We start from the raw sequence: 26,759 nt of genomic DNA on the forward strand, positions 1-26,759 counted from the left end.
CCCGTGTTGGTCAGCAATTCTTTTCACAGGCTTAACCGTTTGTGCAACTGCTATTATTGAAAGGGGAAGATCAATGTGGGCAAGAGAGGCTGCTTAACCCGTTCCCTGATGCCATGTTCCTGCTGAAAATCCCGAACCTCAAGTTGTGACTGGGAAAACCTAAGGGGGCTGTAAGGGCATTAACGCATGGGCAGAATGTTCCTGGTTCGCTCCTCTGTTATCTCACAATAATCCCACAATATTTAATCCCACAATATTTAAGTCTGGATAATCAAACGCATGACGCCAGCCTATCCCACATTAAGTCTGAAACAAGTAGCTGCTGGAGGCTCCCCGTGCGTTTGAACCAACCATATAATGTGGGATAGTTTGCAATGCGGGATAGCAGGGGAGTGACATCGCCCAAGGATTGGCTGAGGAGTTATCCAATCAAAGGGCGATTCTCCCCCCCTTTTTTTCTTGGAACACCAGCGTTCCGGTATACCATCGTCTCAACCTGTCAATTAAAAAAAGGCGGGATGGGAGACCGGAAGCAGCAATTGCTCGCACAGGAAAGGGGGCGGGACTGGGGACGGGAAGCGGCAATTGCTCGCGCAGGGAAGGGGGCGGGACGGAGGAGACCGGTAAGGGGCATTAGTAGCGAGCTAGCCGAGTAATTACACGCACGTCGGCGTTCCGGTAATGTAGCGGAATTAAAAAAAAGTAGCGGATTAGCACCAAAAAGATCGCTATAAACCAGGGATTGATTAATCCGGGGTTTCTTGCCTTAATTCGCGACTAAGGTGGGTCCGATGCGCAGCCCTTGGACGGTCGTGCGTGTGGACCACGGAGATTCGCTACTATTAAGGCACAAAAGCGAGACAAATTGGCCGTGCGTTAAGCCCCTAAGTGTTTATCAGCAGAAGGGGGAAACGGAAGACTTGTGACAGAATCCCCCATGGGATTCACACCTTTCTGCCTCAACTCCTCCCTTTCCCCCTTACACAGATAATTTACAAGTGAAAGGTTCGTGATGGATTTCACACTAAATCTCTCTGCCTCAGATCCTCCTGCCCCCTTATGATCTTCCCCATAAGACGAATTCCCAGGCCGAACTTCCCCTCACATATCTGAAGTACAGAACTGTGGCTCGCAAAAGCTTGTATTGAAATCAATGTTGTTAGTCTTGAAGGTGCCGCTGGACTTTGGTTTTATTTTGCTACCACAGAGTAACATGTCTTCCATTAGCATAAGCAGGAGAGCTCAACTATCTGGAGCAGAAAGTGTAGTATCCTCTGGGGTCTGGTGTGTAGGATGAAGCTCACCTATCCAGGTAGCGCACCTGTTTATTGCTTCACACACACACTTGTAACTACAACCTACCCACACAGAACTAGAAATAATTAGTCCCCTTCCATACAGGCCTTAATGGGGGAAACAGAACCGAGTTTGTGAGGGTCACTTAAAGGCAGCAGTCCTCAGACAAAGAAACTTCAAGGGGAGATTATAAGGCATAGAGAGCCAGTGGCAATTATAAGGTATAGAAAGTCAGAGTGGTGTAGTGGTTAAGAGTGGTGGTTTGGAGCGGTGGACTCTGATCTGGAGAACCGGGTTTGATTCCCCGCTCCTCCACGTGAGCAGCCGCTAATCTGGTGAACCGGATTTGTTTCCCCAGTCCTCCACATGCAGCCAGCTGGGTGACCTTGGGGTAGTCACACTCTCTCAGCCCCACCTACCTCACAGGGTGTCTGTTGTAGGGAGGGGAAGGGAAGGTAGTTGTAAACTGGTTTTATTCTTCCTCAAGTAGGAGAGAACGTCGGCATGTAAAAACCAACTCTTCTTCTAAGGTGAGATTGCTGAACTTGAGATCATTCACAAGTTCAGAACAATGTACCCTCCAGGGACAAAGGATTCTTATCTCACACAGATGCTAATCTTTTGCCCCCAAGTGTTTCCCCTCTGCTCTGATCAAACTGATCACAATATGCACAGCACCTTTGCATCCTTTACAATTATTCTTTACAACACCCCTCCCACCTTCTGGCTGGGATAAAAAGACTCAGATCTCCATTTCTTCTCGTATCTGAGGAAGGGAACTTTGACTCCCAATAGCTTATATGCTGAAACTCTTGTCGGTCTCTAAGGTGCTACTGGACTCGAATCACACATCACAGAAAGGATCAGAGGGGAATGCCCTTGGAGGAAGAGGGGAAGTGTTACCCCTTGCTTGGGATAACAAAATACCTTAAAACAGCCCTGAGACTGACCCCTCCCAGTGCCATGGCTCCAATCCAATGGGGAGGAAGCAACAATTTACTTTCTAAAACATTTGGAAAAGGCAATCGTGTAGTATCTGAAAAAGGTTTTTGATTTCTGTTAATGGCAAGCCAGCATTAACCTGGGACAGAGCAGATCTTCCAACTATACCTTTTATTCACAATGACATCCTAAGCAGAGTTACAACTAGGGTTGTCAATTCTGAGATGGGAAACACCAGGAGATTTTGCAGGTAGCCCCTGGGGTCGGGAGGAGGAGGGTTGCCAACCTCCAGGTAGTTAATCAAGAAAGGCTACAAGCGCTTAAACAGTGAGGTTGAATTCAAATAACACTTCCAGTTCTTCCGTGTGCTTGAAAATTCATTTATGAAGCAAAGGAGTGTACCTTCCTTATAATCACGGACGGCTAGCTGAGGCTTTACTTCATAAATGAATTTTCAAGCACACGGAAGAACTGGAAGCTTGACAAAATCATTATGAAATGGGAATTTACCGGACGCCCATTGCATCTTTATTGCTCCGTTGCTTTTTGAATTGTTAAACGCTTTGCGTTTCATGCATATCGTGATATTTGACCTGTTGGTCATGCACATGTTTCTTGTCAACTGCGGTTGTCTATTTGTTGTTTGACTTGTAAAATATATTTTCTATTAGCATATTCTAGTGTTGGAATCTATGTGTCATATGCTGGCCTTTTTGTTCTTGTGCTGTGTTATTTGAATTCAACCTCCAGGTAGTAGCAGGAGATCTCCTGCTAATTCAACTGATCTCCAGCCGATAGAAATCAGATCACCTGGAGAAAAATGGCCGCTTTGGCGATTGAACTCTATGGCATTGAAGTCCCTCCCCTCCCCAAACCTCGCCCTCCTCAGGCTCCGCCCCCAAAATCTCCCGCCGGTGGCAAAGAGGGACCTGGCAACCCTAGGGAGGGGCCATACCTCAGTGCAGTAATGCCATAGTACAGTAGCACAGGGGTACCCATTGTGGTGCCCATGGGCCCACCAACACCTTTTCTGGCACCCGCCAAGTGTTTTAGGAAGTGAGCGGGGCTACGTAGGGCTTTTGCCCAGCAAGGTGTGAGCACTTGTCCCGTGACAATCCCATAAACAACATCCGTAGACAGGTAGTCCAAAAGAGAGTTGATTTATTGGAAGATCTACAGGTTAACAGCAGCTAAGATTCAAGATGGCACTAATGAAAACTATAAGCATGGTGCGGGGCCTATATCAGAAAGCACCGAACAATTCAGGATGCCATGGCAACCCCCCTCCCACTGAGGCAAGATTCCCACAGAGTCCTGAGTCAAAACAAATACATGGCAGTAGAGTTGACCTTGGCCAGCACCTGGAGAAAGCACAACATCCTATGTCAGACCATGCCCGGCAGTTTCTGTTCACTGCCCAGGCTGGGCCTGACACAAGGCTATTGGAGATTTGGTTGGCTGTGCAGATTTTTTTAATGTTGCTTTGGCAGCCGCCGCCACCACAGCACAAGGATCTGCATTGTCTGACTGAAGTTAAACTCTGGCAATCATTTTGTGGCCAGTTCTGCCCTCTGCAGCAGCCATTTTGTGGCAGCCGTTTTGTTGCTGCGCCCACCACACCATGCCAGAATTCCAAATGTGCCCGCAGGCTGGAAAAGGTTGGGGACCTCTGAGTCCATTCTCCAAGGTAGTAGGGTTGCCAGGTCCCTCTTCGCCACTGACAGGAGATTTTTGGGGAGGAGCCCGAGGAGGGCGGGGTTTGGGAGGGGAGGGGCTTCAGTGCCATAGAGTCCAATTGCCAAAGCGGCCCTTTTTCTCCAGGTGATCTGATCTCTATCAGCTGGAGATCAGTTGAATTAGCAAGATATTTCCTGCTACTACCTGGCAGTTGGCAACCCTACAAGGTAGCCATTTTCTTCAGGGAAAATGATCTCTGTTGCCTGGTGATCAGTTCTAATTCCAGGAGATCTCCAGGCCCCATCTGGAGGTTGGCAAGCCCTTAAAAGAGTCTAAGCTTTGCTTAGGTTTGCACTGTCAGTCTGCTAACTGCTTTTTGTCTTCACAGGATACCTGGATCTCGCTTTTTCTTGTGATTTCTTAATATTTAAATTCACATTCAAAAATGTTGTGTAACAGTGCAGGGATATGAGACAACAAAGAGAACAAACATAAGACTCCTAGAGAGCAATCCTAAACAGGTCTACTCAAAATTCTATTCTGGACAATCTAGTCAATGGGGCTTACTCTGTGGTATCTTAGGATACCACAGCTAAAGGGCAAAACCTCTAACATGACATATCACATATTCTGCCCTCTGCTTTCGGTTGTTGCTATAGGCATAAAGAGGGAGAGGAACAAAATATTACAGAAAATGGCAAATAGGAGGTTATAGGACACAGGAGAATGAACTCAGTTTGATGGGCAATGCGGTATATAGTAGCTAGCATTTGGGTTTAGGATTGGGGAGGCACAGTCCCAATCCAATCAGTGGCTCCCTGAGAAAATAGCTTGGGGGGAGGCTTAAACTCCCTCTCCGTGCATACGATGCTCCCGATCCAAAACAGGTCCAATATTGTAATGCCCCTGTATAGATCTGTGGTGCAGCCTCATTTGGAATGCTGTGTGCAGTTCTGGTAACCGTATCTCAAAAAGGACATTGCAGAGCCAGAAAAAAATATTAAGGAGGGTGAACAATATGATTTGGAGGTGGGTGGGTTGGAGCATTTTTCCTATGAGGAAAGGCTGAAGAATCTGTGACTTTTCACAGTGTGGAATTCTCTACCAGAGAATGATGTGACAGTCACAGGCATAGACCACTTTAGAAGGGGATTAGACATATTCATAAAGGTGTAGAAGTGGCTAGTAGCCGTGGTGATTAAAGGGAATCTCCACGTTCAGAGGCAGTAAACCTCTGAATGCCAGTGCCAGGAGGCTACATCAAGAGAAGGCCTCGACCTCTATGCCCTGTTGCTAGGGTTGTCAGCTCCAGGTTGGGAAATACCTGGATATTTTGGGGGTGGAGTCTGAGGAGGGTGGGGTTTGGAGAGGAAAGGGACTTCAATGCCACAGCGTTCAATTGCCAAATGGGCCATTTTCTCCAGGGGAACTGATTTCTATCACCTGGGAATCAGTTGTAATAGTGGGAGATCTCCAGCCATCACCTGGAGGTTGGCAACCCTATCTGTTGCTAACCCTCTGGTTGGCTGCTGTGTGGAACAGGATGCTGGACTAGATGGACCACTGGTCTGATCCAGCAGGGTTCTTTTTATGTTCTTACATGGGAGGCTCACAGTCCTCTGTGTAATGTGTGAATCAACCCTTTGGGCCACAGAGATCCACCACCCAGCAACTGCAGACAAACCTGAGTTGGATGGAGAAGAGGAGAAGGAGAAGAAGAAGACTGTCTCTACCACTTAAGGCAGAATCAAACCGGCTTACAATCACCTTCCCCTCTCCTCCCCACAACAGACACCCTGTGACGTAGGTGAGGCTGAGAGTGTGTGACTAGCCCAAGGTCACCCAGCTGGCTTCATGTGCAGGAGTGGGGAAACAAATCCAGTATACCAGATTAGCCTCCGCCGCTCATGTGGAGGAGTGAGGAATCAAACCTGGTTCTTCAGATCAGACTCCACCACTCCAAACCACCGCTCTTAACCACTACACCATGCTGACTCTCAACTGTCATAAGGCAGCTTCATGTGTTCAGGGCACTTTCCTCACCTTCGGCTGACCTCATACTTTTTAAAATCTACCATACAGCTTTGAGTCCCTTGACAGTCCCTCACCAGCCCTTCCCCATGCTCAACTCTTTAAACACCTTCCAAATCAAGTGTCTTCTTTTCTTCTTGTTCTCTTCAAATGAAGAATTCTACACTCACCCATCTATCTGCAAGGATAGTCTAGAGAAGAGGAGGTTGAGGGGGGACATAATTGCTCTCTTTAAGTATTTGAAGGGCTGTCACTTAGAGGAGGGCAGGGAGCTGTTCCTGATGGCACCAGAGGATAGGACTTGCAATAATGAGTTTAAATTTCAGGCAAAAAGGTACCAGCTGGATATTAGGGGGTGTGTGGATTTTTACAGTAAGAGTTGTTCAACAGTGGAATCAGCTACCAAGGGAGATGGTGAGCTCCCCCCTCACTGGCAGTCTTTAAGCAGAGGCTGGACAAACACTTGTCAGGGATGCTCTAGGATGATTCTGCATCAAGCAGGGGGTTGGACTAGATGGCCTGTATGGCCTCTTCCAACTCTATGATTCTAAGCAACCTCACCTTTCCCCAAGCTCACTCCAACTTCTTTTTCTTTATTTTTTGCCATCAAATCACAGCAAGTCACATAGTAACCCCATAGGGTTTTCAAGGCAAGAGATGTTTGGAGGTGGTTCGCCATTGCCTGCCTCCGCATCACGCCCCTGGTATTCCTTGGAGGTCTCCCATCCAAATATACTAGCCAGGGTCAGGACTGAGATTGTGTGACTGGCCCAAGTTTACCCCACAAGCTTCTATGGCGCAAGTGGGGATTCGAACCTGAGTTTTCCAGGCCCTATTCCAACACCTTAATCACTACACCGTGTTGGCTCTCTTAGTTGATGCTAAAAAGCATGTGGGAAGCTGTACCCCCGCAGCCCCTGCTCTCTCCCCCAGCTTCATCTCACGCCTTCAATGGACTTTATCACTGTAATCTGGTGTTGCAAGCACCATGCTGTGTCCTCAGATGCCGACGCATGCACACATGCGCACACAGAAACATCAACCCCCTGGACATCTGCTATCGTAAATATAGGCTCTGCATTGCTGAGTAATCCATTAACAGAGGAGTAAGTGATACTGGGAGAATAATTATTAGTAGCGGGGGGGGGGGTGATGTGTTATACTCCGAAGAAGAACAAGAAGAAAATGAGCGTGTGCAATGAGATAAATACCAACAAAAAATAAAAATAATTACAAAACCCACACTGTTTTCCTGGATTTGTTTCCTAAGTAACCAACTCTCAAAGCCAGAATAAATTGTTAAACCATTTCCCTCCCCCCCAGCCAAAAAGACGGTACTTTTTCTGGATATCAGGGACTGAATATTTTAATGTTTGCCCAAAGAGTGGAGGGAATGAAAAGAAAATAAATCATGGAGGCCAGACCCTTGTCCTTGTGATACTAGATTTCTATGTACAGGGAACTGTTTTGTAATTAAAATAAGGCAGCATTCAGATCAAGGCAATCTGAACTTTTAATGGTACAGTCCAGCTTTACCTCTTGATCCCAATGAATCTATCAACGAGCTCAGTATCTGGAGAAAACAGGAAAAACAAAAAGATCCACAAAATTAGATAGTACCACTTTCCTTCGATGACTTTTCTGAAGTACCTCAACTCTTGATCCCTTTTGATAAAAATGAGTTCCTATGTCAGTCCCGCAAACTGAACCCCACAAACTGAATCCCACAGACTGACACCTATGGAGGAACTGCAAATGATGCTATGGCATCTTCAGAAAAGCATCGTTCCATTTCTCCTCCCCACAAATTCCTCCATGCTGACTGCAGGAAGCTAGTTAGTAATGAACTTCTGGTTCTGCAGGATTCCTCAATCAGCCAGTGTGGTACCGTGGGGGCAAAGCTGGGAGGATTTGGGGGACTTACGTTCATCCCTCCTTTGTAGGGTTGCCAACCTCCAGGTACTAGCTGGAGATCTCCTGCTATAACAACTGATCTCCAGCCAATAGAGATCAGTTCACCTGGTGAAAATGGCCACTTTGGCAATTGGACTCTATGGCACTGAAGTCCCTCCCTTCCCCAAGCCCTGCCCACCTCAGGCACCGCCCCAAAAACCTCCCACCGGTGGCAAAGAGGGACCTGGCAACCCTACTTCTCTGCCTCGGACCCACTGTGCTTCCTTGGCAACTGAGTCCCCCATTTGCAAAATGGCAATAGTGGTGACCATTTATTTGTGGGGGGGGGGGTGTGTGAATCAATATTCTGGTGTACTAGTGTATTTTGAGATTATGGTGAAGCAGGCAGTCGTGATTGGTTGAGCACCATGGCTAGGGTTGCCAACTTCAGGTGGGGCCTAGAGATCTCCTGGAATTACCAGTAATTTCCAGACTTCAGAGATCAGTTCCCTTAGAGAAAATGGCAGCATTGGAGGGTGTATTGTTTAAGACCCCACTGAGGTCCCTCCTCAAACCTCGTAACCCTCCATGCTCCACCCCCAAATCTCCAGAACTTTCCTATCCTGGAGATGGCAATTCTGGAGATGCCTATCCTGGAGATGCCACTGGCCGACCTTCTCTGATCCTCAAGGGCGGAAGGCCACAGGGAGGGGAAGGACCTCAGACCAGAGCAGGCAGAGGCCTAAAATGACAGCAGGCTTTGCAAAGAACAGGATGAGAACCAAGAGAGGGCCAGAGGGAAAAGCCTGAGAGGGGGAAGGTAGACAGAATGATCCAGGAGCTACAAAGGTGAGGGCAGCTGAAGTTCACCTATTGATTTGAAATACCCAGCCAAATCTTTGGCTGTAGCCTCTAGTAAAGATTACAAAGCACTTTGCAGATTAAATTTGCTTTTTTAAAAGGCAGCAGTGGCATGCAGGAGAGGCTGTCGTGTGGGCTGAAGCTGCTGCCTGCAAAGCACAGGAAGCGGATGTACTGCAGAAGGGCATCTGGTACAGTTGCCAGCTCCAGATTGGGAAATACCTGGAGAATGTTTGTGGGCTACTAACATTTGATGACCTGAGGTCAGTTTACACAGTCAGTTTAGGCTGCAGGTGAGCGATTATATGACTGAATAATTGTATTCATGATATAAAATAAAACACAAAATCAAAACTGCCTTTTTGCAAGGGTGATTATAATGCTTGAGATGATTATAATGCTTGAGATGAGCAACATGTGGATTTATTCTAAAATATAAACGCCTGGGCATATGACAACCAGCCTTACCATTTAGGCACAGCTGTAAATAACCAATACATGTATCTTTTATATTGATATCTGGATTTTTTGTCTTTTTATGTTATTAGGAACTGGGCATGTTTGAAATCTAACAAACATAAACAGAAGCTGCAATGGGTAGGAGGATAGGAGAGCCAGATTTTTGTAGAATAAATTTTAGTATGGAGAGCACTGTGGTTTGTTGATCAGCAATGGGTCTGGGGTGTGCAGAGGTGCAGAATACTGCTTGCACACCCAGGGTCTTTTGGAATCCCAAGTCTGGAACAAATGAGAACTCTGTTGTTCAAATTCTATGGTTGTTAACAACACTATTCACCCGTCAGCCCCTGACCGGGCACACACAAATCAGTTATCTTAATCCAGAATAGGTAATTTAGAAAGAGTTGCCAGCTCCGGGCTGGGAAATACCTGGAGATTTTTGGGGTGGAGCCTGAAGAGGGCAGGGTTGGGGAGGGACTTCAATGCCATGGAGTCCAATTGCCAAAGCGGCCATTTTCTCAAGGTGAACTGATCTCTATCGTCTGGAGATAAGTTGTAATAGCCGATCTCCAGCTAATACCTGAAGGTTCAATATAAACAAAACAAAAGCACTCCCGTGCCTATACCATATGGTTTGGAAATTAGCACGGGTAAAAGGTACACAAATGCACAGAGCCAAGTAGCAAAAATGCAAATGTTAATAAGTGCAAAACATCAAAGACAGCAGTGAGAGACAAATAGACCTAACAGCAGTGACTACACAATGTACACTAACAGCAGTGACTACACAACGTACAATATATACATGGATTATAGAATAACCAGGCAAAAAAGTCCTCTTCTTAAGTCTATCAAAGTTGGTTGGTTCCAATTGTATAATATGTTCATCTGGTATGAATCCAGTGAATAGAAATCCAAAGATGGGGGACGGCCGTTTCACCTTGGTTTCTTCAGCCCCATATTATCTCATCCATGTAATGGTAATTCCAGAATATAACAAAGTCCACAAAGGTACACTATTAAGCCACAGCAATGTCCACAGGTTCCCAAGCTATCCCACTTGGGAACCTGTGGACATTGCTGTGGCTTAATAGTGTACCTTTGTGGACTTTGTTATATTCTGGAATTACCATTACATGGATGAGATAATATGGGGCTGAAGAAACCAAGGTGAAACGGCCGTCCCCCATCTTTGGATTTATATTCACTGGATTCATACCAGATGAACATATTATACAATTGGAACCAACCAACTTTGATAGACTTAAGAAGAGGACTTTTTTGCCTGGTTATTCTATAATCCATGTATATATTGTACATTGTGTAGTCACTGCTGTTAGTGTACATTGTGTAGTCACTGCTGTTATGTCTATTTGTCTCACACTGCTGTCTTTGATGTTTTGCACACAATACCTGAAGGTTGGCAACTCTAAATTCAGGTAAATCAAGAAAGTGAGTCCAAGTGCATTCAACAGAGGGCAAAGCAACTCTAGAGTTCTCAGATGATCTATGCACATACACACAGCACTGCTAGTCAGAGGAGTGAACTACAAGCATTTTGAACCAGATGATTAACATCACGGCCTAAAAGGATCCAGGCCCCGGCCGTCAGGTGTTCTCAGACAGCCAGTGCAGTGCCCCCTCCTGCTACTAAGCTCCCAGACCTCTAGCAGTCTGAACAAATGGATGGAGAAGGAGAGCTTGAGGGTATATTCCTACCACAGCTTGCTCAAAATATTTAGCAAAGGGGGAGAATTAATTATTTGAAGGAAAAAATCTTATAAAATCTAATTAATATTTGCAAAATTATATTTACCTTCTTCCTAAGTCTGCTTTGGGAATTTTTTTTTTTTTTTTTGGTGGGGGAGATGGAACAATTAGGCTTTACACCGACACTTTCCTGGGAGTATGCATCACTATGGTTGCCAACCTCCAGGTACTATCTGGAGATCTCCTGCTATTACAATTGAGCTCCAGCTGATAGAGATCAGTTCACCTGGAGAAAATGGCTGCTTTGACAATTGGACCCTATGGCATTTAAGCCCCTCCCCTCCCCAAACCCTGCCCTCCTCAGGCTCCGCCCCAAAAAGTTCTGCCGATGGCAAAGAGGGACCTGGCAACCCTATGCACAACTGAAGAACATGGGGCTTATTTCTGATTAGGCCTGTTTAGGATCACTCCCTTCATCCACTTTCAATCCAGTTCAAATTTGTAGTGTAGAGGTAAAAATCAGTCCGATCTATCTTCAAACCATTCTCTCCTGATTGTGTGTTTGAGAAGCCAAATATTTGGCCACTGGGTCAGCAGTTGGAACCAACTTCCGACCCTAGTTCAAACTGACTTACACAATATGTGTTATTTCATTCCTCTTTATTCCGGGGGGCGGGGATACAACTCCAAACCAGTCAGAACCAGATTTAGCACAAAGTAAGAGCCAACCAGGACTCAAAAATGCGGTTCATCAGTGCTATCGCGACATGGGTTCCTTTCGCCACACATAAACCAAGCAGCAGATCGTCACAGCATGGCTGGCTGCAGCCATCTTTTAAAAGTATTGCTTCGTAATGCAAACAGCTGCAGGATGGTGAACACCATTACAATGAGACAAACACCACAGTCTGTATCTCTCAATCTTCCAAGCCCTCTAATGGCAACAGGGGACCATTTCCTTCCACACCTTAACTCATTTTCTTTCCAGTAATTTCCCCGAAGGAGTTCATTCTTTTTCTGTTCCCAGAGCCAATGGTCCTGTTTGGAACCCTTCTCTATCTTAAAACAACAACAACCCTGCAGCAATGCAATCTGCTGCCATAGAGGTCATCCACGGGCTCCCAGTGAAATCACATCCTCATCCCCTCTCTTGGGAAGGAGACCAGAAGAAGACAGAATGTGGAAACCCAATTGCTTGCCCTTCATCAGGCAGTTTAGTTCCCTTGTAAACAACGTTCTGAGACCGAACTCGCCTCCCCTTCTGTCTTTGAAAAGTCAAGGATGATAACGGTACGTCCCTTGACTCTTCATAGGTGCGATCAGATTTCCATGATATAACTTTGTCATTTACACCACTGCAGCTCATTACTCTAGACACACACCTTTAACTAACTTGTGTTTTTCACATGCAAAATTTAGGGCAATCTAGTACCACTGCAAAATCCCTCTTCTTTCAAGAGAAGCTTTCTTATTTGACAACCAAAAGATGCCCTAGAACACGCCTCTTGTTTCACCATCTCTGTACACTGTGGAAGAAACCTCTAATCTTCTTTCTTTAGAAATTCTGAACCAAGCCACGCTACAACTGACCAACAAGGGTCTTTCTCCTCTTTCAGCTTCTTTTTGGTCAATTTGATGGTAACAATAACAGTCTTGGGGGGGTGGGGTACTCAACACCACTGTGATCCTTTTTGACATTTTAGAAGATAACTGCAGAATTATTCCAAACGGATCACCCGACATCTGCAAGGAACAGCCTCCGGGTCTTCCTGATATGCCCCACGGGTAGGTTTTCAGTAAACAGCGCCTTGGATTTCTGCTGTTCCAATCCTCTCCAGCAGAGCCATCTTCCTCAACACCTAAGATGACGGTCTTGGCGCTCTGTCTCCTAACACTGCAAGCTGCTTTCTTCTAGAATTTAGCAGCAATAAAGAATATCTGCCTGATCTGGTCCAGAAGGGAGCTGGTGGTGGCCATTTTAGATTCTTTCAAACAAAAATGTCTTGAAAACTGTTATCCTGCAGACTGCAGCAAGGAGGAAAGGAAAGAGCTGGGAGATATTCTGCGTAAGGAAAGGCTGCCTCTCTTAGGGGAATCCCCCCCGGCACCTGGCCTGCTTGCCTAGTGAAGCGCCATTCCCAAATGGTAAGAATTAAAGCAAAATGTAAGCCTATTACAGACAAGCTCCTCCATGTCCTCAGGTGCTGCATCTCTGCCGGTCTGTCAGCGCAGACCATCTTTTCAGATCATCTGCTCTTTGCAGAGGTTGCTGGAAATGGACGTGAAGGTCACACAAAGGAAAACCATGGCCGGGCTTCCTTGTCAGAAAATGGAAGCCCTCAGAATGCCTGGCCACAGCGCCAGGGTTGCCCTTTACCCTCTTGCTTCTCAGCATGGCATCACCCTAGAGACAGCAGCATATCCAACGGATGCTAAACAGCACTGCTACCTGGCCTAGCCGACAGCCACCTTCGTCTTTCAGTCGCTGGCTGGCAGGTGCTCTGAGGAGCCAAGCACCCTTGGAGGCAACAGGCACCCAGGTTTCCACACATTGGCCCTTCCTGGCTTTTCATCTGGCTGGACTGTGGCCAGGCTGAGGTTTAGCAAAAGGGAAAAGCAACCTAGTCTTGGGGGGAGTTGCAGTTCTGAAAGAGCATCTTGGTGGCGAGCGTGCTTTGCATCCATAATAATTTCTTGACATCCATATGCAATCGGCTGAATGCTACGTTGATCTCCCCGACCCCCCAAAAAGCACAACAAATTTAACTTAGGAAAATGCCATACAGAAATTGCATCTTTTGCAAGGGCTGGGGCCTGCCCTTTGCCTCCCAGTTGCAGAAAACCAAAGGAAGAAAAACCCCAAAGCGTTGTGCCTATTCTCACTCCACACACACCCGTACACACACTTCTCTACCCTCCAGAGATTACATAATATACGAGCAGCTTTGTCTGGGCTTTGCAGGATCCGTGGGCATTCAAGACACCAAACCCCTGCTCCAGTCTCTCCTTGAAGCAACATCCTCTTAAGTCCCCCACCCACCCCAGCAGTATTTATCCTCCGGCATCTGAATGAAAGCGGGGAGAGGAAGAAGAGATCCTGCTTCGGAGCCAGAAGAATAGCCTTCCTTCCTGCCTTTAGCTTCCATACCACTCAAAAGATAAATACATGATTTAGGTTTAAATCTCCCGACTGCAGATCAGCTCCAGGGCTTCTTCCTTTCCCTCTCCACCCCCAGACAAATGGCTTCTTTTGTGTAGTAAGTCACTCCAAAGACCAGCAGGGGTTGTTTGCTGTAATAACCCCCCTACCCACCATTTTACACACCTCACCTCTGTCTTCTTTGCCCATAAATGTTTAGGGACATCTGGCTATAAATTACCTTCTAATGAACCTTTTCCCAAAAACCATAGCTACAAACATCTACAGCTGCGCATGTATACACACACACTCGAGCACTCTGTGGGGGAAGGGAAGAGAACATCTTTCATCCTGATGAAGGTGACAGAGAATGGCATGTCACCTGTCAATCACGGAGGCTGCAGTTCTCTGCAAGGCAAAGCTTAGCGCTAGACAGACAGCGCCTGCAATGTGTGTGTGCGCGCGCGCGTGTGTGTGTGTGTGTGTGTGGGGGGGTGCTGGAAGCTTTCATCTCCCAAATCCAAGGGGAGCTACAGCAGCCCCCTCCTCTCCGGGCTTGTACTGCATTTCAAATTGCCACGGGCGGGGGGGGGCACAATGCGCATTTAGCAGCATCACTGGAGGTCAGCTTTCCACAATCTGGCCGAGAGGGATGATGCAAATAAGGGATTTTGAAGGCAGGGGCTGATCTGCTGCCGCCTCTCCGTCTTACCTTCCAACAAAATTCTCCAAGACCGAGCTCTTCCCGGCGCTCTGCCCCCCAACCACAGCGATCTGGGGAAGGTCCAGGTCGGCATTCTGACCGATGGCAGAGAAGGCATCTTGCAGCTTGTTGACTAAAGGGATGAGATCTTCCATCCCTCGGTTCCCCATGGCTGCAGCGGCTCCGCCTGGGGTTTCAGCTCCCGGGCTTGCAAAGCAATCGCTTCCTCTACCCTCTTGGCTGGGGCTCTTTCAAAGGGTCGCTGGCTGGGCTTTGGGGGCCCGGGTCTTCATGGGGGGGGGGAGGTGTCCTGCCCACCCTCGTGTCCAGGGGCTGCCGCTTCCTTCCCCCACACCTAAGGCAGATCCCTTGCTGGCTCTCTGCAGCAGCGCTGCCGACCTCGACTGCCAGCAGAAGCTCCGTTAGCCACCTGGCTGCTAGCGGGACTGAGAGCGCCCTTACCCGCATCGGCCACTGGGGGGAAGCCCAGAGCCGCCACGGAGCTCAGAGAGCTTCATGGGAGTTGTAGTATTTCCCCCCCCCCATTCAAGTTCAATTCATGGTTGTAAGCTAGGGTTGCCAGATCCCTCTTTACCACCAGAGGGAAGTTTTGGGGGCGGAGCCTGAGGAGAGCAGGGTTTGGGAAGGAGTTCAATGCCATAGAGTCCAATGGCCAATGGTTCACCCTTTTCTCCAGGTGAACTGATCTCTGTCGGCTGGAGATCAGTTGTAGCAGGAGATCTCCAGCTAGTACTGTAATGCCCAGATATAAGGGCTACTATGTATTCATACGCATACACATGGAAGCTTTGGGAAGTTGGCATCCGGGAGCCATGAACCAACAAATCATGCTCTCTGTGCCTGGTACGGCCTCTCACCAGTAGAGAGCTCTCAATTACGTTCATCTTCAGGAATGTGGTTTCTGGTTACCGAACTCACAAGATCAGGCACTCACTAAGTGACGCCTTCGGCCAAGATCTATAGGTTATGCTAATTAGAATGAAGTAGACACTTAATGTGCATTGGTGCTTTTGTGTATCAATTTGCTTGTCAGCAGCCATGGGCCTGCCCCATGAGAATGCATAAATGATACTGACTTGCCTTTGTTTCTCAGGTGAGTAACTCTGCATCTTATTTGTGGGTTATTTCACCCCACGTCTGTGTTTAGCTAAATAAAGAACTGTTGCTCTTTTTAACCTCCTCCCAGTTGTCTTCATTGGACTCTATAAGACAACCAGGGCACTTCAGTACCTGGGTTGGAGGGTGGACTGTATAGCATTATACCCGGCTGAGGTTGCTCCCCTACTCAAACCCCACCCTGCCCAGGTTCCACCCCCAATATCTCCAGGAGTTTCTCAACCTAGAGTTGGCAATCCTATTTGCTGGTGAAGCTAGAGTTACCAGCTCTCGCTTGGGAAATTCCTGGAGATTTGGGGGCAGAGCCTGGGGCAGGTGGAATTGGGGGAAGGAAGGATGCTCAGCAGGGACATGATTCCATACAGCCTGCCCTACAAAGCTGACATAGAACTGATCTCATTTGCCTGGAGATCGCCAGCCACCACCTGGAGGTTGGCAACCCTGGGTGGAGCCTATGGAGGGGGGGATTTGGGGAGTGATTTCACCTAAGGTATACTATAGCATGTGCTATAGTGTTTACTCTCTGAAATTGCCATGTTCTCCAGGGGAACTGATCTCTGTAATCTCGAAAATCAGTTCTAATGCCTGGAGAACTCTAGGCCTCACCTGGGGTTTGGCAACCATAGATGTAGGCTGTCCCACCCAAGACAGGTGAAGCTTCAAAGAAATTAGTGTAAAATCTGTGATTGCTTTATAACAGACAAGAGAGGGAAGAGAGGGTTAACTTTCCAAGTGGTACTGCTTTCCTGATTTAAAATGCCCCTCTGCCCACTTTGGGACTGCTTTGAGTACTGGCAGGGGCAGAAGAAAGTAAGGCACAGAACAGAAAACAATGTTTTTCCCTTGCCAGGGCTAAAAGCACCCCCATACACACACCCTCTCTTGTAAGAGATGGCAACCCTAGATCGCTCATTTCAAGCTTATCTTTCCCACCTGAAGAACTAGAAACTTGCTTTTGAACAAATCTAAATATGTAAACTGAGATTCTATACCCAATACCTGCCTGAACACAAGCAGCCAAATCACAAAACATGTCCGGGCCCATATTACATTTACACCAGATTTTGAACAAAAACTGCAGCCTGTCCTAGCTCTGCTCATGTTTGGACACTCTCTCCTTAGATATACTTTCACCATCTGATGAGTATGGATTATTCTCAGCGACAGTTCCAGCATATGCATCACATTGATTGAGCTTGTCTGCTGCTCTCAGCATTTTTATAACAAAAGCGATGGGGGGGGGATTATTTGGAAAGTAGGCTTCTTTCTCACCTCACTTCCCTGCTGCTTCACATCTGAAGCGGGAATTTGCTCGCTTTGAGCAAATTGTTGCCTGTATCTGTAACCCCCTCCCATCAGAATATGCCAAGCGGGATCATTCTGTTCTTTGCCAGATTGAACATGAAATCAACAGCTCCTGTTCCTCCGTTAACAGGCCTCACTTGAGCCCTGGAAGCACATTATGTTATCCACTTACATGTTTGCAGTTAAGAAAAATTAAATCTGATGAATTTAAGAGGAACAAGCTTTTCTATCTAGCTACTGCTTGTGAGAAAGGTGTTTTTCTTTTTAAACATCACTGTCTTGCACTTTGCTGTTGCTTTAAGCCAGTGGTTCTCAACCTTCCTAATGCCACGACGCTTTAATACAGTTCCTCATGTTGTGGTGACCCACAACCTTAAAATTATTTGCGTTGCTACTTCATACCTGTAATTTTGCTACTGTTATGAATCGTAATGTAAATATCTGATATGCAGGATGTATTTTCATCACATAGGGAGACATTTTAGATGTTACGTTAGGTTTGCGTAAGGCAGCTAATCGTGCTCATGAACATTCAGCAATTCAGGGGAACCATATGCTCCACCTGGGATCATTGGAGAAGCCAATACAGTAAATAAAAACAAAATACACCAGTAGGAAAGAAACACCCAACCCCAATTCGTTCACAATCAAAATCTCCCTGCCCTTGGAAGGAGTGAGCCGTGAAGGTGGTGAGCTGTGACTCACGAAAGTCCATATACCCTGCCAGAAATATTGTTAGTCTTTAAGGTGCTAGATTCTTGCTCTTTTCTACTTCTACAGACAAAGACCCATCCCGATCTATCTCCTTGGAAGTTTTGCAAACGCACAAAGCTGCCTTCTACTGAATCAGATCCTCAGTATTGTCCACTCAGACTGGAAGCGGCTCTCCAGGGTCTTAGGTCAAGGCCTTTCACATCACCGAAATTCTGATCCTTTAACTCAGCTGTTTCCTAACTGTGCTCCATGGAGCACTTGGTGCTCCGCGAAACATCTCCTAGTGCTCCGTGAAGAGACTGGAAAGAAAAATGCTACTGTCATTGCTAGGTGAAAATTAATGACTAATTTCTCTCCTGAAAAGTGCTCCATGACGCAAAAGGTTTGGGAACCACTGCTTTAACTGAAGATGCCGGGGATTGAACCTGGGACCTTCTGCATGCCAAGCAGATGCTCTGCCACTGAGCCATGTTTTGCTCTTCCTTCCTGAAGTACCGAGACTTTGAACAGAATGTCCTGAGGGGTTGCAACGTCCCCTTTTGTGAATGCTGCCATCGCCCCCCACCCCCAAAGAAAGTTTTCAATGCAGAAACCGCGGCAGGGAAGGCAGAAACCAAGCACAGAAGCTGAGCCCGACCTAAGCCTCTCTCACGGAGCCCGCAACGGCTCCCCCTCAGACAAGAGACCCTGGGGAGTGGGAGGAAACGCCGGAGGGCTTCAATTTGCCCATCTGAGCCGCCTCAGGGGGCGAAACTCATCCCCGGCGTCCCCAGCGCAGAGCAGCCTCCCGTCCCCCACGCTGCGTGAGGAAGAAGCCACCGCGGCTCCTGCCAACTGCGCGGGAGGGGACGAGGGAGGGAAGGGGGGAAAGGAACGTTGGCCTCACGTGACGTGGCGTGGCCAATGGCGAGGTGGGTTTCGGGCCTGGTGGGGCGGGAGGGGGAAAGAGTGAGAGAGCAAGTTGCTGACTGAGGCGGCTTCCTCCCTTTCCTCGTCTGGGGAGCCTGAGAAGGGGGTGGGAGGGGGAAGAGCCCTGCGCGGGGTCTGAGGGAGTTTTCCAATGGTCTTAGGCAACCCCTGTGAAAGGGTCGTTCGACCCCCAAAGGGGTCGCGACCCACAGGTTGAGAACCGCTGCTTTAAGCTAATGGCTTTAAAGCAACACTTAACATTTTTTGCTACGTGTAACACATGGGGAGTAGTTTATTTAATAGCTTGTCTGTGTCAAAAATTTATATTGGTGGCATGTTGCAGCCTATAAAAACATGTATTGTAGAGCACATGTCAAGGATTAGAAATAAAATAGCTGATTCTCCTTCAGTTGCACACTTCACTGAAAGTAAACACTCAGATAAAGACATTTCTTTTCAGATCTTAGCTAAATTACAAGGTTCTTTCAAAGGGAATAAACAACAGTGTTTGTTGCAATCAGAAGCCAGGTTTATTTTTAAATGGCAAAGTATGGAGCCTTATGGTCTTAATGGAACACTAGATTTATCTTGTTACCTTCGAGTTGCTACCTTGGAGTAGGTGAAGAGCTTATCTGCATAACAAGTTCGATTAACTAATTTAAAATGAGAAGATACTTTAAAACACAGTCTTGCCCCTGGTAGATAGCGTGCCATAAGAAGATAATATGAGAGGGACTGCTTAAGGAATTTTCTCAGGTAATATTATAAGATGGTTAATATGTACATATAATATTAACTTAAAAAGATTTGAAGTCTAATTTTGATATTTTTTTCTTAGTCGGCAACATTGTGAAAGAGCTATTAGATATCAGCTTTATAGGAGTTTGTGAAGGTAAAATAATTTCTTGTTGACTTATCTATGTCTAAAAGCATTAATACATGAAGAATTGATTTTATATATAATACATTTATTAGGATAACAAGTACTCACTGAAGAAGTCACTGTACAAAACAAGTATAGACCCGGGCACTTGTTTGAATTTGTTAAATTTGGTTAAATTTGAAAGACTGGAAATTTGAATTTATTATGCAAAGACTGTAAATTATATTTGAAAATTATTTTGGAATATATTACTTGACTTGTGATTTGAGAATATACTACACAGAACAATATATGTAACACAGAACACTACCTGTTGGATTAGCATACTGTATATATGTTTGGGACTATCACTGCATTATCTGTACGTTTTCTGTTTCAATTATAAATGTAAAATAGCTGAAGTTGAAGCTGTATCTAAATTGGAACTTTCCCTGGTGAATTAGCAATCTGAATATTGGTAATTTTATTTAGAGAGTTATTATAAATTATTAACAAGCTATACTCCTAGATAGAAGGTACTACTTGACATAGGTTAGTTTTTTGGACATTTTAGTACCTTCATTCCCCTTTAGGATCATTAGTTTATCCCTCTTCATAACCGGCAGGTTATGAGGAAAGTAGTGCTTCAAATAAGGTTGTGTTGTAGCAAAATTTAAGAGCTGGATTTTAGAGTTCAAGACACAAAAAACTCAGACTACTTTTCTTGGGAAAAACAAGCTTTATTTAGCAATTGCTAGTCCCAGCTTTACTCTTGTGAGTAATAAAAAAAGCTCGGCCCTGAACAAAGGCGTGCAAGACCTTTTATAATCTTTGGTTAGTTCATTATACATTCTCTAAAACACGTCACCTGTACATCATACTACTGATTGGTTTACAACTTTTCTGTTAACTTATTGGTTGATTAATATGTAATTCATTTGTTAATTGGCTTACTCATACAGACATTTTATTGGTGAATCATAAGACAGAAATTACTTGATTGGTCAGATCAACTTGTGTATAGAGTCCATTGTTTTAACACCTGGCATCTTATCTATCTGTCCTCCCTAGCAGTTCCCAGACATCTTTTCTGTGTTTCAACCTTGGGCTTGGCTGAATAACAACTTTTTGGTTATGTTATTGTCTCCTTCTTGCCTCTCCCTGTCTATCTCTGAACTAAATATATCTTCTTGGCCCCCTCCTTTGGAATCCAATAATTTTCCAAAAGGCCTATTAATTTTCCAGAGGCTTGCTGTCTCATTTGCTAACAGGCCTGAAGAAAAATGTCCTGACTTTTTAATCGAAGCTTAATGTGTTGAAGTTAAGGTTGCCAGGTCCCTCTTCGCCACTGGCGGGAGGATTTTGGGGCGGAGCCTGATGAGGGTGGGGTTTGGGAAGGGGCGGGACTTTAATGCCATAGAGTTTAATTGCCCCAGCGGCCATTTTCTCCAGGTGAACTGATCTCTATTGGCTGGAGATCAGTTGTAATAGCAGGAGATCTCCAGCTAATACCTGCAGGTAGTTGGCAACTAGGGTTGCCAAGTCCCACTTTGCCAAAGTCCAATCAATTCCCCTGGATAAAATGGCTGCTTTGGCAATTGGACTCTATGGCATTGAAGTCCCTCCCTCTCCAAACCCCGCCCTCCTCAGACTCCACCCCCAAGTTCTCCGGGTATTTCACAACTCAGAGCTGGCAACGCTAGCAGCAGGTGATGTGAAAGACTCTTTCCTACTTGAGACCCTGAGGAGCCAATGCCAGTCTGGGTAGAGAATAGGGATGCCAGCCTCCAGGTACTAGCTGGAGATCTCCGGCTATTGCGACTGATCTCCAGTCGATAGAGATAAGTTCACCTGGAGAAAATTGCCACCTTTGGCAACTGGACTCTATGGCACTGAAGTCCTTCCCCCAAACCCCGCCCTCCACAGGCTCCGCCCCAAAAACCTTCTGCCAGTGGCGAAGAGGGACCTGGCAACCCTAGTAGAGAAGACTGACTTTGATGGACCAAGGGTCTGATTCAGATTAAGGCAGCTTCATGTGTGAGCTGTTTGAAGGAAGAAGCATGTGATTTGGGAGAGGGGGGAACTAAGAGTAAGATGGAGGAAGAAGAGCCTGAAGGGGCCTGCTGAGGAACAGGTGAGGGAGTCTCCCAGGGGCAACACCGTAATGTCCTTAGTCAGCTGTCCTGACAAGAGGAAATCGCTAGTATATATGTACCAGTGCTTACAAGTAGGGTTATAAACCATGTCCTTCTCATGGAATACCTCACAAGGGTATTCGGCACAAGCTCATTCACCCTCTTATTAATTTAATGGCGTCTGGCTCAGAGGAAGATGAAATGAAATTTCTACTTTGGGTAGGGGATGCTTGTCTCTCTCAAGTTGCCAGATTCTGCTCTGCATAAACTGCAACGATTATATTATCAAACGTGAAAAGCAAAACCATGCATATTGCATATGGTATTGTCCGTTTTTGTACCATATGCAATATGCATGGTTTTGCTTTTCACGTTTGATAATATAATCGTTGCAGTTTATGCTGGTTTATTGTTTAATAACTACACTTACAGCACGCTAACTTTTGTTTGCTAGATTCTGCTCTGCAGCAATCAAGATTTGTATGGGAAAGTCCAATAACTCTAATATTGGGATTGGTTAACTTTAACTGGTAATTTATTGGTTTTAACTGTTTTTTAAATCTCAATATTCTTACTCTTTTATAGGTTGTAATTGGATGAGTTGTACTGGCTATTGCTGTAAATAAATGCATTCATTTATTCATACAAGTAGGATTGCTAACCACCAGCTACTAGCTGGAGATCTCCCGCTATTACAACTGATCTCCAGCCGATAGAGATCAGTTCACCTGGAGAAAAGGGCCGCTTTGGCAATTGGACTCTATGGGATTGAAATCCCTCCTGGGGTTGCCAACCTCCCGGTACTAGCTGGAGATCTCCCACTATTACAACGGATCTCCAGCCGATAGAGATCAGTTCCCCTGAAGAACTGGACTCTATGGCATTGAAGTCCCTCCCCTCCCCAAACCCCGCCCTCCTCAGGCTCCGCCCCAGAAACATCCCACTAGTGGCGATGAGGGACCTGGCAACCCTAGTCCCTCCTCTCCCCAAACCCCGCCCTCCTCAGACTCCACCCCAAAAACCTCTCGCTGATGGCGAAGAGGGACCTGGCAACCCTACTTACAAGCTAGAGAGCAAGCCTAACTGGAAGGAAGACTTCTGAGCAATGCAAGAAAGGCACTATGAGATCTTGCTGGGGGTTGAGGTTTGAGTAACGGAAATGGGCTCTTTGAATTCCATTAGGCAAAGAGCTAGGATAGGGATTGCCACTTCCCTTAGTTATTGTAGCACTAAAGAAAACCTCAAGTTGTACTTGCATAACAAATGCCCAGTGAAATATTCCTATCATTATTGTATATATTTCTTTGGTAAGCATTTTTTTAATTGGATCATGTTATTCCTTGGCCTCAGTGTGTGTCTATCCCATACTAAGTATAAACCAAGCTGGTGGCGGAAAGTACCATCATATGGTGACCCCAAGGCAAGAAGCAAACAGAGACAGTTTGCTATGGCTTGCCTCTGTGTAAAAATCCTGGCAGTCTAAGTACCAGCCAGGGCCAATCCTGCTTAGCTTCCAAGATCTGACAAGACTAGGTTAGCCTGGGTCATCCAAGTCAGGACAGAAGCCAAGGTACCAGGGTATAAATAAAAACTGTGTTTGGCTTCTAAGGGTAAATGGTGGCAAGGGAAAATAGGTAACAGATAGAAAAATGTAAGACCTCGTGTTCATAGCAGTAAGGCTGATGTATGGGACATACAAAACATTAAAAAATAAACCCTTTATCTCCTCCCTGATTGCTACAGACACCACAGCATTGGTATTTCAGGCCAAATAGTTCCATGGACACATGAACACATGAAGCAGCCATATACTGAATCAGACCCTTGGTCCATCAGAGTCAGTATTATCTACTCAGACCGGCAGCAGCTCTCCAGGGTCTCAGGCAGAAGTCATTCACATCACCTACTTACCTGACCCCTTTAACTGGAGATGCCAGGGGTTGAACCTGGGAACTTCTGGGTGCCAAGCAGATGCTCTATCACTAAGCCACAGCCCCTCCTTCTTCCTGCAGGCCCAACCCATATTGCCCCATCACCCATGGCTCCTTTTTGCCCCAAAGTTGCATGTGGGTGAATCCAGTCATGGCTCCTGAGTATCCATGTAAGGGTTTCTCTTAGTTTGCTGGTCAGAGCATTCTTCCCCTCGATTGTGTGGTCTCAGGGCAACTGGCAGTTAGAGCAAAATTGTTTCTGGCAAAAAAGAGGTCGACAAGCTCTCTGTTGTCTGCTCATTCTTTGCTGAAGGGTTGGTGCCAGCCTGGTCTTTCTCTTGCCATGGTGGTTTTTCTTGGGAGCGAAGGGCATTTGTTCCTCTGGCTGGTGACTGAGGCCAGCATACTTCTGATAACCAAGGGATGTTCTCTGTGCATCTGACAAAGAGACTTGTAGTCCACAGAAGTTTTTAAAGCAGAGGCTAGATGGCCATCTGTCAGCAATGCTGCTTCTATGACAGGCAGATCATGAGAAGGAGGGCATCTTGGCCATCTTCTGGGCATGGAGTAGGGGTCACTGGGTGGGTGTGTGGGAGAGGTAGTTGTGAATTTCCTGCTTTGTGCAGGGGGTTGGACTAGATGATGAAGAAGAAGAGTTGGTTTTTATATGCTGACTTTCTCTACCACTCAAGGGAGACTCAAACCGGCTTACAATCACCTTCCCTTCCTCTCCCCACAACAGACACCCTGTGAGGTAGGTGAGGCTGAGAGAGAATGACTTGCCCAAGGTCACCCAGCTGGCTAGATAACTAGATGACCCTAGTGGTCCCTTCGACTCTATGATTCTATGCTTTGGTAATTGTTTGTTTGATTATTTTTTAAGGTGCCACAAGCTTTTTTTGTTTTTGTCATGCCAAGATTCAGCAAGTTGCCGAGATAAGGCTTGTTGCGTTTTGGAGCTGCCTTTCCAAGGGAGGATGCAGATCTGTGTGTATCTGACAGCTGTCCCCTTCTATTCCTGTCTCCATACAGCTTTTCTCCCTAGCCATTGTTCCTCATGTGTTACCTGGCAAGAAGAGGCTCGCGTGTGAATCTGAGTGGGACTGCTGATGCCAAGGAGAGCTGCAGGTGATGAGCAAGTCTCTAAATAAAGCTTCTTGGTTTGAATCAAATCAAATCAAAAACCTTTAATGGCATATAATATCAGGCCAGTACAAAATACCAGTGATTCAATCCTGGACAAAATCGAACTTTGCAAAGGTAAACTGCTTAGACATAAAATGGAGCAAGCCAGGTGATTCTCCAGCATCTATTTGGCAGAAGAAGGGCTGTGGCAGGGGCCATGGCTCAGCAGTAGAGCACCTGCTTTGCATTCAGAAGGTCCCAGGTTCAATCCCTGGCATCTCTAGTTAGTAGGTGATGTGAGAGACTTCTGCCTGAGACCCTGGAGAGCTGCTGGCAGTCTTGAGTAGACGAGACTGACCTTGATGGACCAAGGGTCTGATTCTGTGTAAGTCAACTTTCAAGAATATGTAATAGTTTGTAAGGGGCACTCCCTCCAAAGGGAGAAACATGATTCACTGGCTTCTGAGAGGGGACAGAAAAAGGGTTTTTTTGTGGGTCAGTAACTTAATTTCTCTACGGGGGAAACTGTGTATGAAGGTCCTTCTACCCAACCCAACCACTGGTCCATCTAGCTAAACAGAGAGTTTAGATGAACCTCGTGGACCTTTCCAACTCTATGGCCATTTATGCAGGGTCAATTTTGATGCTCGTTCAAAGCTGTTTTTTTAAATGCGACCTTTAAAATGCCTATTCACGGTCCTGTTGCAAAAGGAGAAATTCCACCACCACACTCACCTGCTCTTTCGTTCCTGTTTGCATAGCCATTAGCAACAGCTGTATGCATAGCTAATACACGGCTGTAATTTTGCACGGTTCCTTGAGGGGATTCTTTGCAGTAGGGGTGGAGCAAACACAAAAGGTTGCGTTAAAGGAGCTCTTAAGAAATGCGAAGCAGGTATGTGCCAGCTTCGCAGTCACTTCCTAAATGATGGTTCAGTGTGAAAAACTCAAAAAATGTGTGGGGCAATTCAGCCTGGAACACACTGCTAATTACCAAGCATAAATGGCCCATGATTCCCGCACACCCATCCTCAGAGATCCTCCAGGTGGAATGCCAGACATGTGACCACCACTGTGCTTCTGAAAATAGGCCACACGCATGACACTCCTTTGTACCTAGCTAGACCGCCTGTCCAAATAGTTCAGTATTGTCTGCTTTGGCTGGGGGTGGCTCTCTGTGGTCTCAGGCAGAGGAAAAAAATCCTTCCTAAAGCTAACTACTTCAGATTGTTTATTTCAAAATGCTTCCGAGCTCAGGGTAGCATATGTGGGTCTCCCTTCTTCTGTTTTATCATCCCAACAACCCTACGAGGTAGGTTAGGCTGAGAGAGAAAGACTGGTGGCTCAAGTTCATCCAGCAAGCTTCATGACTGATTAGAACCCTAGCCAGAGAGTCTAACCATTACACCAAACTGTCTCTTGACATCACATTGTTCTTGACAACTTGCAGCCTGTTCCGTTTGCATGTTTACTTGGAAGTAAGTCCCACTGAATTCGATGGAGGCTCCAAGTTAGGTGTGTGTACGATTGCAGCAGTATTCCAAAATACTGCCAGCCACTTTCCTGTTTTTGTGTGCGTGGGTGTGTGTCGTGCTCCATGACTCATACAGAGAAGTGATCGAGAGGCAGATTATCTAGCTGTTTTGTCTTTGCCCTTTTGTAGATGCCGTCTGCAGCTTAGTCAATGTGTTTAGTGCCCACCAGGCCTTGTTTCAACTCTGATTTATAAGCTGTCTTCCCCATCCCTTATTGCAGGGGTGGGGAATCTTTTTTCTGCCAAGGGCCATTTGGATATTTATAACATCATTTGCGGGCCATACAAAATTATCAACTTAAAAATTAGCCGACCAATAGGTTTCTCCACGGCCCGGGTGGGAAAGGGTTAACACAGTTTCTTGGGTAGTCCTAGCAGCTCCATAGCTAATGACTC

The 26,759-nt window shown here is 46.2% G+C and overlaps 1 protein-coding gene across 12 annotated transcripts in view; it reads right to left on the minus strand.

Annotated features, from left to right (window-relative positions):
• DNM1 (dynamin 1) overlaps positions 1-14,890 on the minus strand; it is a 183,926-nt gene extending 169,036 nt beyond the window's left edge. For all 12 annotated transcript variants that reach the window (XR_008933777.1, XR_008933776.1, XR_008933775.1 and 9 more), the window contains exon 1: positions 14,721-14,890. Coding sequence is in view for 7 of the 12 variants with exons in the window: in XM_056860773.1 (XP_056716751.1) it covers positions 14,721-14,881 (161 nt within the window). In the remaining 5 variants the exon portion in view is untranslated. The remainder of the gene's footprint in view (positions 1-14,720) is intronic.
• Between the last annotated feature and the right edge of the window lie 11,869 nt (positions 14,891-26,759).

The sequence above is a fragment of the Euleptes europaea genome, chromosome 14 (assembly GCF_029931775.1).
Source record: "Euleptes europaea isolate rEulEur1 chromosome 14, rEulEur1.hap1, whole genome shotgun sequence".
Lineage (NCBI taxonomy): Eukaryota > Metazoa > Chordata > Lepidosauria > Squamata > Sphaerodactylidae > Euleptes > Euleptes europaea.